The 13,955-nt window shown below is 46.2% G+C and overlaps 2 protein-coding genes across 11 annotated transcripts in view; one reads left to right on the forward strand and one right to left on the reverse strand.

Moving 5' to 3' along the window:
- LOC130365641 (centromere protein C-like) overlaps positions 1 to 3,743 on the reverse strand; it is a 322,002-nt gene extending 318,259 nt beyond the window's left edge. For 5 of the 6 annotated variants that reach the window (XM_056568886.1, XM_056568883.1, XM_056568884.1 and 2 more), the window contains exons 1-2: positions 3,579 to 3,743; positions 1,229 to 1,272 (exon numbers count right to left, since the gene is read on the reverse strand). In XM_056568886.1, coding sequence (XP_056424861.1) covers positions 1,229 to 1,272; positions 3,579 to 3,611 — 77 coding nt within the window. In that variant the 5' untranslated portion in view covers positions 3,612 to 3,743. The remainder of the gene's footprint in view (positions 1 to 1,228; positions 1,273 to 3,578) is intronic. The other variant, XM_056568882.1, reaches the window with a different exon arrangement.
- The window catches only part of LOC130365708 (signal-transducing adaptor protein 1-like), a 219,909-nt gene continuing 209,006 nt past the window's right edge, over positions 3,053 to 13,955 (forward strand). For 2 of the 5 annotated variants that reach the window (XR_008891898.1, XM_056568887.1), the window contains exon 1: positions 3,937 to 4,075. Coding sequence is in view for 1 of the 5 variants with exons in the window: in XM_056568887.1 (XP_056424862.1) it covers position 4,075 (1 nt within the window). In the remaining 4 variants the exon portion in view is untranslated. Of the gene's footprint in view, positions 3,072 to 3,900; positions 4,076 to 12,070; positions 12,238 to 13,955 lie in introns of those variants that run through there. The other 3 variants (XM_056568890.1, XM_056568891.1, XM_056568889.1) reach the window with 3 other exon arrangements.

Below are 13,955 nucleotides of genomic sequence, written 5' to 3' on the forward strand. Positions count from 1 at the left end.
TTAGTGGTGCAAGAAACAAGTCCTCATATGGGCCTGTAGGTGCAAAATTGAAAGCGATGTGAGGGGAGGAGGAGGAAAAAAAGAAAGTGCAAGAATGGAAAAAAAAAAGTGCTGAAAAACTTATCCCCTATCCTAAAGATAAGGGATAAGTTTCAGATCGAGGGGGGTCTGACCACTGGGGCCCCCCGCGATCTCCTGTACGGGGTCCAGGCAGCCCATGGGAAGGGAGCGTGTTTACCACTGCACGAAGCGGCGGCTGACACGCCCCCTCAATATAACTATGGCAGAGCTGGAGCGCTGCCTTAGGCAATCTCCAGCTCTGCCATAGCGCAGTATTGAGGGGGACGTGTTGGCCACCGCTTCGTGCGGTGGTCAACACCAGCTATCTGGCCAGCGAGCCGGGGCCCCGTACAGGAGATCGCAGGGGGTCCGACCTCTGGGGCTTATCCCCTATCCTTAGGATAGGGGATAAGTTTTTCAGCACTGGACTACCCCTTTAAGTTGAGCTATATTTTTTTTTTCCTGGCATTTTTGTAAAAACTGCCACTGCAGTTTTTGAACCAAAGTCAGAAGTGCAGGAGAATTTATTCCAATACAGAAACAAACAGGAATGAACCGCTGTGACGCGTTTCAATCGTCTAAGCAATCTTATTCTGGCAGTGCCAGTATGACTAAGATCGCTTAGACGATTGAAACATGTCACTGATGTTCATTCCTGTTTGTTGCTGTATTGGAATAAATTCTCCTGCATTCGAGCTGTTGCTGCGCTGGATATTTCTTCTTTTCTCTATAAGTATTTGCCAGCACTGTCCGGGCTGGATCCGGGACGCGGCAAGTGGCGGCCGAAAAGGGTGAGCTGGTTATACCTTTGAACTGTTCTAAAGTCAGAAGTGGATACAGTAGGAAGAAGTAGTATAAGTCCTTCCTTTATATTTCTCATTCCTTTTGAATACATTTCTCACTTTGGCTCAAAAACTGCAGTGGCAGTATTCCAAATAAATTCAAATCCAAAAAAATAAAAATAAAATCATGTCTGGAAACCTAGCCTAAGGGCGGACTTCACCCAAAACATGTACTTGTCATATTCTGTGTCTTCAATGGAATCAACACCAAAGATTTTTCATGCAACTTGCCATGCTGGAATCTCTTCTTTCTTCATAAGTTCATATACAATGACCTGCATACTAGAAATTACCATTACTAGAATTAAAGAAGGCACACTACTTACCTATTCCCATAATATCTTGTCCTGTATTTCTGTTTAAGTTGGTTCTGTGTAAAAATAATGCAGCAGTATTGAGAATTTAAATTCTAGAACAAGGTTATCAAGAATAAGATGATCCATGAAAACAGAATGCTGACATATACTGGTAAGCAGTGGATGCCATTGATTTTAATTGCTGAATGGAGTCACCAAGCAGGTGAAAAGTATTGAACACAACACCATTTATTTTTCTTACAAAATATATTTTCAAAAGGTGTAATTGAGAGGGGGGGGGGGGCGGGGGGTTTAATTTCATTTTTGGTATTTAAACTAGCCAGACATACAGTGTTGTTGCCATGACAGAGCTTTGTACAAGCTTGAAATGCATAGGTGTTTTACTAACATTATTTTAGTTATGTCTTTTTGTCTTTTTTGTGTTGTAAGCTGCTTTCTAGCTTTCTTCTAATATCGACTAAATAAATTACAAGTTTTATCAAACTTTTTTCTTCAGACACTAGACATTTTCCAGTGTGAAATATAATGTCACAAGGGGCATCAGAGAGGGGAGGAATATAATGGGAAAGGGAGCATTAGAGAGGGGTGGATAATATGGCACAGGGAGCATCAGAAAAGGGAGGGAGGGGGGGGGTTAATGGCACAGGGAGCATCAAAAAAGGGAGGGGGGTTTAATGGCACAGGGAGCATCAGAGATGGGGGGATAATATGGATCAGGGAGCATCATCGAGGAGGGGATATAATGGCACAGGGAGCATCAGAAAAGGGAGGGGGGTTTAATGGCACAGGAAGCATCAGAGAGGAGGGGATATAATGGCACAGGGAGCATCAGAAAAGGGAGGGGGGTTTAATGGCACAGGGAGCATCAGAGATGGGGGATAATATGACTCAGGGAGCATCAGAGAGAAGGGGATATAATGGCACAGGGAGCATCAGAGAGGGTGGGGGATATAATGGCACAAGGAGCATCAGAGAGGGGGGATAATATGGCACAGGGAGCATCAGAGGGGGGGATAATATGGCACATGGAGCATCAGAGAGGGGGGGGATAATATGGCACAGGGAGCATCAGAGAGGGGGGATATAATGGCACAGGGAGCATCAGAGGGGGGGATATAAATGGCACAGGGAGCATCAGAGAGGGGGGATATAATGGCACAGGGAGCATCAGAGGGGGGATATAATGGCACAGAGAGAATCGGGGGGGGGGGGTATAATGGCACAGAGAGAATCGGGGGGGATATAATGGCACAGAGAGAATCGGGGGGGATATAATGGCACAGAGAGAATCGGGGGGGGATATAATGGCACAGAGAGAATCGGGGGGGGATATAATGGCACAGAGAGCATCAGAGAGGTGGGATATAATGGCACAGAGCATTAGAGGGGGTGATATAATGGCACAGGGAGCATCAGAGGGGGGTGATATAATGGCACAGGGAGCATCAGAGGGGGGTGATATAATGGCACAGGGAGCATCAGAGAGGGGGGATATAATGGCACAGAGAGCAGAGGGGGAATGATATGGCACAAGAAAGGATCAAGGGGAGAAAGACCCCTTAAAGTTTTTATATCTAAATTACAGGACTCCAGATGGTTCTTGCAGCCAATGACTTGTGTAACACCTCAGCAAAATTGTGTAATGCATACTACAACACTGTACATGCAACAATCGACAAGCACGCCATATCGGAGGTGCCTTTTATGCCTGTTTTATGTTGCTCCTGGATGCCTAAGTGCTGCACCTAAAGTAAGGATTGCGCACACAGCTGATAACCGGGCGCAGTGATGTTCCACCACAGGACGCTATTGCCTCATGGGCGATGTTATGTGGCATTTGCCGCTCCATCAGGTGCAGTGTGACTGGTGCCTATACTGGAGGCTAAGAGACAGATAAGTAAAAGCTTTTTGCTTTCTTATGCAGCCTGGGAATAAACTTTTGCAGTGGACAGGTGCTACTGTGTACATCACTTTTTCCCAACCAGGGTGCCTCCAGCTGTTACATAACTACAACCCCCAGCATTACCGAACAGCCAAAGGCAATCTGGGCATGTTGGGTGTAGTAGTTTGGCAACAGCTGGAGGCACCATAGTTGGGAAACAGTGGTGTACACAGTCTGCAGGGGTGTTACACAAGTCAATGGCAGCAGGAACCTTCCTTAGCCCTGTGGTTCACCTCACAATATGGTTACACATATCTGACCACCAACTTTGTAAACTCCACGAGTGCCGAGTTCAGTCACACCGACACATAATATGCGCTAACACTAAAACCCAATGGCAGCAAAGATCGTGTGACGCATTGAAGAAATCAATTCCTGCATTTTATTAGACGCCCGCCCACCATCTAAACAACTCACCCTGCAACCTACCACAATCTCGTTACGTGACATTTTAGTCCAGGTGCCACCCGAAAAATAGGCCACCAACCGACCCGCTCCAGTACAACCACTTCAGATAGCGCGCTAAAGTCTCGCAGTCACCGGCCGGGAGTTGCTAGTTTGCGCATGCGCGGTCACGCCTTCACAGCAGCCTAAACAAGAGGGGGGCGACCGTGCTTTCCGTTTAAGCAGCTGTTTGTTTTACAGTTCGGTGTGTCGGCTCCTCCGGTTTTCGTTCTGGCGGTCACTTTCTCTCTAGTTCTCTGATAACAGCCTGAGCATTGACCTATGGCTGGCGCTACTACGTTCACGCTCCTTCGTTTTCCCGCCACACACACACAGTTTAATGCAGTGTTCGGAGGTTTGGTGTAGCTATAACTTCCAGCAAAGCCTGATAGACATTTGTGTCATTAACCTCTGCAGCAGAACCGTAAGCTATTTCACAACACTTCACGTGTAAACTTATGCTCTAAGAAGTAAGCATACTTTCCAAATGTACCTCTATTGGAGACTGTCCCTCTAGTTACCTAGGGAATAAATTTGCATTATTAAACTTTATAGTAGCTTTATAAAGAATTTGGTTCCTGGCTGTATATTAGCCCTTAAATGTATACATAAATCCATCATTTAGTGAAATTTGGAGCTTAAAAATTTTATTCAGCTGCATGATGTAAAAATTATTTGAATGAAGAAATAAATATTAGGGCTCGGTTCACACTGCGTTAGCGATTGTGTCAGATGTATCCTTCAGCAAAAATGGAATGCTGACATTCAGCAGGTGTAAGGCTACGTTCACACGGCCGTCTAGACCCGTTCTGTTCTGTCAAAATTAGGCTGGGTTCACACCACATTTGTTAAATACGGTTCCCGTATATGGCTGGGAGGAGGGGGCGGGGCTTAATCGCGGCGCCCGCACTCAGCCGTATTTGGGAACCGTATTTAATGTATGTCTATGAGCCGACCGGAGTGAACCGCAGCCTCTGGTCGGGTTAGTTTTTGCCCGTATGCGGTTTCCCGACCGTAGGCAAAAACAATTTTCTCTATTGGCTCCATTAGGGGACACAGACCATGGGTGTATGCTGCTGTCACTAGGACAACGGTCTTCAAACTGTGGCCCTCCAGATGAGGCAAAACTACAACTCCCAGCATGCGTGGAGTTGTAGTTTTGCAACATCTGGAGGGCCACAGTTTGAAGACGACTGCACTAGGAGGTTCGACTCTATGGCAACAAGAGAAGTCGGCTCCTCCCAGCAGGGTATACCCGCCCACAGGCACCTGAGGTAATCAGTTTCAACTTAGTGTCTTAAAGGGGTTCTCCGGTGCTTAGACATCTTATCCCCTATCCAAAGGATAGGGGATAAGATGCCTGATCACGGGAGTCCCGCCGCAGGGGACCCCCGTGATCTTGCACGCGGCTCCCCGTTTGTAATCAGTCCCCGGAGCGTGTTCTCTCCGGGTCTGATTACCGACGACCACAAGGCCAGCGGCGTGTGACGTCACGCTCCGCCCCTCAATGCAAGCCTACGGGAGGGGGCGTGATAGCTGTCTAAAGATAGATGTCTAAAGCACCGGAGAACCCCTTGGAGGTGGACATGGTCTGGAGTTCTCTCCAGACCAGGTCTTCTGTTTTATTATTTTCCTAGTTGGGGATGTGTTAGTTTTTTATTCCTTTTTCTTTCATGTTTTCAGGTGGGGATTCGGGAACTGCAGCTCACTGTCTCCCCATTGCGATTGAGGGGGCACAGACATTGCTTATATGCGGTGTTAACCCCCTCTCGCCAACGGTCAGCACCTGGGGTTGTACCTCATGGGTCCGGGTCCCCCTATTTCCCTGCTTGCCTCGCTCGCACATGGTAGCTCGGCGTGATGCAGGTGACAGAAAGCTGACTGAAGACCTCATAGAAGACTTCATGAGGTAAGTTCTTCTGACTGAGGTGAGTATATTCCCTTTCTCCTAGGTACAGCCTTGCAACCTCTGGAGACCCTCACTTTTTGCCCACTTTTTCTCAGGGGCTGGCCTGGACAGGTTTTTTTTTCTATATTTATTGAAAAAACTGGGGTGAGCAGGAGCAGTTTTTGGACTGGGGCACAGCTTTATTCAGAGGGCACTATACTTTTCACTTTCCTGAGAGATATGTGTGTGTGTTTCTTTAAGCGGCTGACAGCCGCAGCGTTTTTACTATGCGGGCGCATGAAGCGCCGGCTTACTTTCACTTTCGGCAGCAGTTGGCTGCCGGCGGCGTCTTGCTCGCTTCCCCGCGAGCGCATATGCGAATGACTTGTGAGCTCGGAGAGAGGAGCGGGCGTGGGCGCCATTACTGACCTTCTTGTCAGAATGTGAGGGTGCTATAGCTCCTCTGAGAGGCGCAAATTAGCCTCCAATCAGCGCTGTGCGCGCGTTGTGAGAGGCAGAGGCCAATCAGCAGTGCCCCTGCTCCTGGCCCGCCCCTCTTTTGCTATTGGCCTGCATTTCTCTACTAGAACGGAGTTCTCCTCCCAGCAGCTGCCCTGGGGTCACAGACTTGGGCTGCACAGACAACTGGAGCATTAGTTCATCATTTGTCTGTAAAAGCTGTAATTCCAAAATGCCTGGTTCTGCTGAACCCATTTGCTCCCTCTAAATAGTTATCTGGAGTGTTAGCCACTCATTACATCTGTAAAAGCTGTATCTCAAAAATGTCTGGTTCTGCGGAACCACTTGTTCTGCCTGCTCCACTGCTCCCCCAGACCCTCCTGCTATTCTACCCCAGTTGTCTACCAGACCCGGTGGGTTCGGCCCCCCCTCCAGCCTGGGTTCTCTCCCTCCCCCAGTCTATATCCGACTTGGCTCAGGTCTCCCATTATGTGGTGACTGCATTGGAGAGGCCCTCCCGGCCCTCCGGAGAGTCCCATTCTCCTCCTATACTGATGCTCTCGCAGCGTCATGGTGGTGTTTTTCATCTGACTCATCCTCCGAGTCTTCTGGCAGGCACGGACGCTCCCCTCACAGGCATCGCTCCGTTACTCCGCCCTGTAGCAAGCGTCGCTCCCCTAGAGGACGCTCCCATGGTCGCCACTCTGGCTCTCCAGACCTGCGTATCTGGTCAATCTCCCTCTCTTCCAAGGCCACCTCACATGTTCCCATTCACCTGGAAAACTTGCCGATGCAGTTTTAGATTCGGCCTCTGATTCAGAGGACCACATGGATATGTCGGACATGGTGCACTCATTGGTCTCGGCCACAAGAGACACCTTCCATCTAGAGGATCCAGGAACTTCGGACGTGGCTCCAGAAGCTTCCTTTAATTGTGCCCAACCTCCAGGGCTGCCTCACCTCGTTCCCATTCTCCCAGAGAACTTGTGGATGAGGTTTCTGATTCGGCCTCCGACTTAAAGGAACGCACGGATTCCTGATATGGTGTACTCATTGGTTTTGGCCATAAGATATACCCTCCATCTAAAGGACCCAGGAACTTCGGACGTGGCTCCAGAAGTCTCCTTTTGTTCGTGCCCGACCGACACCCAAGACCCTCAGTTCTCATGCTGAATTTTACGCCCTGCTGGTATCCGCTTGGAGGCATCCTGACAAAAAGTTTCAGGAATCTTAGAAGGTTCAAGCGCTGTATCTCTTCGCCAAGGACCTCTTTGCTCGGTGGACCTCCTCTCCAACTGTGGATCTACCGGTCTCCCGCCTCTCTAAGGCGCCTCTGGGCCTTTGGCTGATGCGGCTGCCTTCAAGATCCAGCCGACATGAAGGTGGAGACTTTGGCAAACTTTGCCTTGAGACAGCAGGATCTTCCTGCTTTTGCATCAGCCTGGGGGTCAAGGGCCCTTTCAGTATGGTCTCCCAACTCCGCCAGGGTAGTCTCCAAGATCCCTCTGGAGGATTTATTTAATCTAGCTCCCAATGCTCCGCAGCTGGAGATTTTCTGTTCCATGCGTAGCCACTGTGCTGCCTTTGCCACAAGCTACCTGGTAGCCACCGTCCCTCCATGTGGTTTAAAGCCTGGAATGTGGACGGCACCTTCAGGAAGTGAGGCGTCGGGCAGAAAAGAGTTCTTTATTACCTCTGGATAAGGCTCACAGAACCACTTTCCGTTGTAAGTCCTCCTTCGGGTTCTGCGGACCTTTGCTGCCACACAGGGTACCAGCAAAGGGTCCGGCCGGGTGCCTTCACGGGAAGAGGGCTTCCTCCTTCCGGACCCGTCCCTCCCAGAGGTCGGCTATCTGTTCAGGCCATTTTGCGGCCCCATCAGGCACCCGTAGGCCTTTCTCGATCTGATGGGTCGCCCCCCACCCGCCGACCTTTCTCGGGTGGTTGGTCGCCTCTTACTCTTCAGGGGAACGTTTTCAAGGTTTATTCCAACCTCTTTGTGTTCCCCATGAAAGGTGTTTCTGTTCGCCCAATCTTGGTTCTCGAGTATCTCAGCCAGCATCTTCTGCTTCCCATCCCGAATGGAGTCTCTCCATCCCGAATGGAGTCTTTAATCCCTTAAGAACTGAGCCCTTTTTCACCTTAAGGACGCAGCCCTTTTTTGCAATTCTGACCACTATCACTTTATGCATTAATAACTCTAGGACGCTTTTACCGATTATTCTGATTCCACGATTGTTTTTTCGTGACATGTTCTTCTTTAACACAGTGGTAAATTTTCGTCGTTACTTGCATCCTTTCTTGGTGAAAAATCCCCAAATATCATGAAAATTTTGAAAATTTAGCATTTTTGTAACTTTGAAACACTCTGCTTGTAAGAAAAATGGATATTCCAAATAAATGATATATTGATTCACATATAAAATATGTCTACTTTATATTTGCATCATAAAGTTGACATGTTTTTTACTTTTGGAAGACATCAGAGGGCTTCAAAGTTCAGCAGCAATTTTCCAATTTTTCACATAATTTTCAAAATCTGAATTTTTCAGGGAAAAGTTCAGATTTGAAGTGGATTTGAGGGGTCTTCATATTAGAAATACCCCATAAATGACCCCATTATAAAAACTGCACCCCCGTCTCCCACCCCACCCCCAAAGTATTCAAAATGACATTCAGAAAGAGTGCTAACCCTTTAGGGGTTTCATAGGAATAGCAGCAAGATGAAGGAGAAATTTCAAAATCTTCATTTTTTACACTCGCATGTTCTTGTAGACCCAGTTTTTGAAATTTTACAAGGGGTAAAAGGAGAAAAAGCCCCCCAAAATTTGTAACCCAATTTCTCTCGAGTAAGGAAATACCTCATAGGTGGATGTCAAGTGCTCTGTGGGTGCACTACATGGCTCAGAAGGGAAATAGTGACAATGGGATTTTGAAGAGTAAGTTTTTCTGAAATAGTTTTTGGGGGGCATGTCACATTTAGGAAGCCCCTATGGTGCCAGAACAGCAAAAAAAACACAACATGGCATACTATTTTGGAAACTTTGCCCCTCATGGAGTCGATTGAGCCTTAACACCCCACAGGTGTTTCACGACTTTTCGTTAAAGTCGGATGTGTAAATTAATTTCTTTTTTTCACTAAAATGCTGGTTTCCCCCCAAATTTTACATTTTTGCAAGGGGTTATAGGAGAAAATGCCACCCAAAATTTGTAACCCCATCTCTTCTGAGTATGGGAATACCCCATGTGTATACATCAAGTGCTCTGATGGTGCACTACAATGCTCCGAAGAGAAGATGTCACATTTGGCTTTTGGAAAGCAAATTTTGCTGAAATAGTTTTGGGGGGGGGGGGGGCATGTCGCATTTAGGAAGCACCTATGGTGCCAGAATAGCAAAAAAAAAAAAACACATGGCATACTATTTTGGAAACTACACCCCTCAAGGAACGTAACAAGGGGTACAATGAGCCTTAACACCCCACAGGTGTTTGACAAATTTCCGCTAAAGTTGGACAGGAAAATGAAAAATTTGATTTTTTTCACTAAAATGCTGATGTTACCCCAAATTTTTCATTTTCACAAGGGGTAATTGGAGAAAAAGTGTGTAACCCCATTTCTTTGAGTATGGAAATACCCCATATGTGGATTTTAATTGCTCTGCAGGCGAACTACAATGCTCAGAAGAAAAGGAGCGCCATAGGAGCGCGTTTGGTGAGAGAATTTGGTTGGAATAGAAGTCGGGGGCCATGTACGTTTACAAAGCCCCCCGTGGTGCAAGAACAGTGGACCCCCCCACATGTGACCCCATTTTGGAAACAACACCCCTAACAGAATGTTATAAGGCGTGCAGTGAACATTTACACCCCACTGGTGTTTGACAGATCTTTGGAACAGTGGGCTGTGTAAATGAAAAATGTAATTTTTCATTTTCACGGACCACTGTTCCAAAAATCTGTCAGACACCTTTGGGGTGTAAATACTCACTGTACCCCTTGTTACATTACATGAGGGGTGTAGTTTCCAAAATTGGTTCACATGTGGGCGCGGGGGCACTGTTCTGGCACTATGGGGGCTTTGTAAACACACATGGCCTTCAATTTCAGACACATTCTCTCTCCAAAATCCCAATGGCGCTCCTTCTCTTCTAAGCATTGTAGTGCGCCAGCAGAGCAATTTACATCCACATATGGGCTATGTTCTCACTCAGAAGAAATAGGGTAACAAATTTTGGGGGGCTTTTTTTCCTATTCTCCCTTGTGAAAATGAAAAATGTTGGATAACACCAGTATTTTAGTGAAAAGATTTTTTTATTTTTTTTTTCATTTTCACATCCAACTTTAAAAAAAATTTGTCAAACACCTGTGGGGTGTTAAGGCTCACTATACCCCTTGTTACATTCCGTGAGGGGTGTAGTTTCCAATACGGGGTCACATGTGGGTATTTATTGTTTTGCGTTTATGTCAGAACTGCTGAAAATTCTGCCACCCTTGTGTAAATCACAAATTTAGACCTCAAATGTACATAGCACGCTCTCACTCCTGAGCCTTGTTGTGCGTCCTCTGAACATTTTACGCCCACATATGGGGTATTTCTGTATTCAGGAGAAATTGCGTATACAAATTTTGGGGGTCTTTTTTACCTTTTACCGCTTGCAAAAATTAAAAGTATGGGGCAACACCACCATGCGCATTTGAGGCCTAATTTGGGGATTTGAATCCGAGACAAAAATACAGGGTGTCTCCAGCTGTTGCAAAACTCCGAGCATGCCTGTACAGTCAGTGGCTGTCCGGCAAGACTGGGAGTTGTTGTTTTTCAACAGCTGGAGGCTCTGTTTTGGAAACATTGCCGTACAAGACTTTTTTTTTTTTGGGGGGGGGGGGGGGCTGTGTAGGGGTTTGTGTATATGTAGTGTTGTACTTTTTATTTTGTGTAGGTGTAGTGTTTTTAGGATACATTTACATGGTTGGGTTTATAGTGCGTTTGAGCTGGGAGTTTGAGCTGTGGCGGAAAATTTTCCGCATCTCAAACTTGCAGCAGAAAACTTGCTGTAAACCCACCCGTGGGGGGGGGGGGCAAGCCTCCAGCTGTTGCAAAACTACAACTCCCAGCAAGCAATGGCGGACCATACATGCAAGGAGTTGTAGTTATGCAACAGCTGGAGGCACATTGGTTGCAAAACACTGAGCGTTTGTTACTTAACTCAGTGTTTCGCAACCAGTGTGCCTCCAGCTGTTGCAAAACTACAACTCCCAGCATGAACAGTCTCAAGAGCATGAACAAGAGCAGGAACTAAGAATGAGAGAATTGATTGACTATAGCCCTTTATATAATAAGGGGCTGGACAAAGCTCATTGGTCAGCAAACCTGTAAGTTATGAACCCAGTGAACTCTGGGTACATTACATGACCTCTAAGGTCCTTGAACATTTTATACATCACAACCGTATCTCATGTGACCACTAAGGTCCTGTACATATATTTTCTATACATGAAATAAATATAAACACACTTTACACGAGGCAACCAAGGGGAAGCCCTGTAGGAGAGCCCTATATGAATGGAGGGACTCTAGCTGAGGGGACTTTAGACAAGGGACAGGACAAGGTCCTGTACCGGGACACCACAAACCCCGTTACTTAATATAAGTCGTCCTCGACGTATGTCCTCTAGGATAGAGGAACGGAAAGACCATAGGGCCGGATGCAGTGCTGAGCATTAATACAAATGTCCATATTCAGGCTGTAGCTGAATAACGGTATAGAGTGTTTGTGCATAGTGAAATGTCCATACAAGCTCCAAAATTAACATACAAACAGGATTGTTGGGAATTGGATCAGCAACAGGATGGTATGAATTTATCTAGACCTCCTTTTGGTATCTCCATTTTACTTTACTTTATTATGCACCTATTGACTTAAATTCAATAACAAATAACATTTGACTGACATTTGATTTTTTTTCTTTCTTGACTGACAAATAGACTAATACACGACTAGAAGTATGTATAATGACAGTAATGCTACTACATACTGCAATAAATCTCACTATCAATTTTTTTCTTTTTTGACATACCTTAGATGGTATACCATACATTATTATACCACCTATTATTTTCTAGAGTTATACACTGGTTGCGGATTGGGTTGCCTGAGGCTTTCTGCCCAATGCCTTAGCTGCTAGTGTCTATCGGTACTACACACTTACCCCTAGAACTCTGGATTTGGATACATGTATTTTTAGTTATCTACAGGAATACCTTCTGGCCAGGAATAGCATCATGCACAGGTAAAAGACAAAAGAACATATCAGTGCATGACATTAATGCATAACAGTGGTATTGACTGAGTTATAGCATGTTACAGTCCGTAAGACTTAATTTTTGTAGTGGTGATATATATATATATATATATATATATATATATATATATATATATATGTGTGTATATATATATATATATATATATATATATATATTTTTTTTTCCTTCGGATTTATGTGTACTGAATTCTGAATGTTCCCCTAATGAAGTTTATATACTATGTGTATATAACAAAAAGTCAATGAAAAAGGAAAACCAGCTCACCACCATATAAGTTCTTGAGAAGAGAAGGACTTCAAGTGTAGGTAGGAAGCACGGACAACATCCAACCGCATGTTTGGAGTGAAGACTTGGGATGAAGAAAAAGAGCAAGGTCCAGCTCCCAGGAAAAACGAATAAAATCCAAAATTTTAATTCAAGCCATTAAAAATGAGTGAACAAAAATAGGAGGGAAATAAAATCATAGCAGAAACGCTGACGCGTTTCGGACCATATAGTCCTTAAAGGAGTAGTCCAGTGGTGATTCAGTGGTGAGCAACTTATCCCCTATCCTAAGGATAGGGGATAAGTTGCAGATCGCGGGGGGTCCGACCGCTGGGGCCCCCTGCGATCTCCTGTACGGAGCCCCGACAGCCCGCGGGAAGGGGGCGTGTCGACCTCCGCACGAGGCGGCGGCCGACACGCCCCCTCAATACAACTCTATGGCAGAGCCGAAGCGCTGCCTTCGGCAATCTCCGGCTCTGCCATAGAGATGTATTGAGGGGGCGTGTGGACCGGTGCCTCGTGCGGGGGTCGACACCCGCTATCTCGGCGGAGAGCCGGGGCCCCGTACAGAGAGATCGCAGGGGGCCCCAGCGGTCGGACCCCCCGCGATCTCAAACTTATCCCCTATCCTTAGGATAGGGGATAAGTTTTTCACCACTGGACTACCCCTTTAATCATGGCATGATTAAGGACTATATGGTCCAAAACGCGTCGGCGTTTCTGCTATGATTTTATTTCCCTCCCTCTATTTTTGTTCACTCATTTTTAATGGCTTGAATTAAAATTTTGAATTTTATTCGTTTTTCCTGGGAGCTGGACCTTGCTCTTTTTCTTAATCCCAAATACTATGTGTATACTGTATTTATGAATGTTGTTAGTCTTGATATCTGATTGGTATGTTTTCTGAGTCCGGGTATGGCACGGCAGTGATGGTCTAAGGTTCCGTCTCCCAGATGGAATCTAACTTGTGAGTTCTGGGGAACTTCCTTAGCCAAACCCTGTCTCTCAGTTGTAATGGCTTAGCAGATGCGTGGCGGTTGTAGTCTCTCTGCTGACGTTCTTGGGCCTCGCCCCCATTTTCTTCTTTACAATCTCCTTTGCTTCCTGAATTCTCCTTTGATGTTCAGAGACCCAGTCTTGCGAGGCTTGTGGAGAATTGTTGAAGGGTGCTTGCAACTCAAAGGCTCGGTCCTTGGGAAGTTGCTCATGTCGTCCCATCATAAGATAGAAAGGCGTGTACCCCGTGGAGCAGTGGATGGTATAATTGTATATCTCCAACAGTTCAGGCAATAACTGGGACCACTCTTCTTGCTTGAATACTGACGCTGCTCGCAGCATGTGTATGAAGACCTGGTTGATACGTTCACACAATCCATTCCCCTGAGGGTGGTAGGCGGTGATCCGGAGCTTCTTACAATCA

The sequence above is a fragment of the Hyla sarda genome, chromosome 1 (genome assembly GCF_029499605.1).
Source record: "Hyla sarda isolate aHylSar1 chromosome 1, aHylSar1.hap1, whole genome shotgun sequence".
Classification (NCBI taxonomy): domain Eukaryota; kingdom Metazoa; phylum Chordata; class Amphibia; order Anura; family Hylidae; genus Hyla; species Hyla sarda.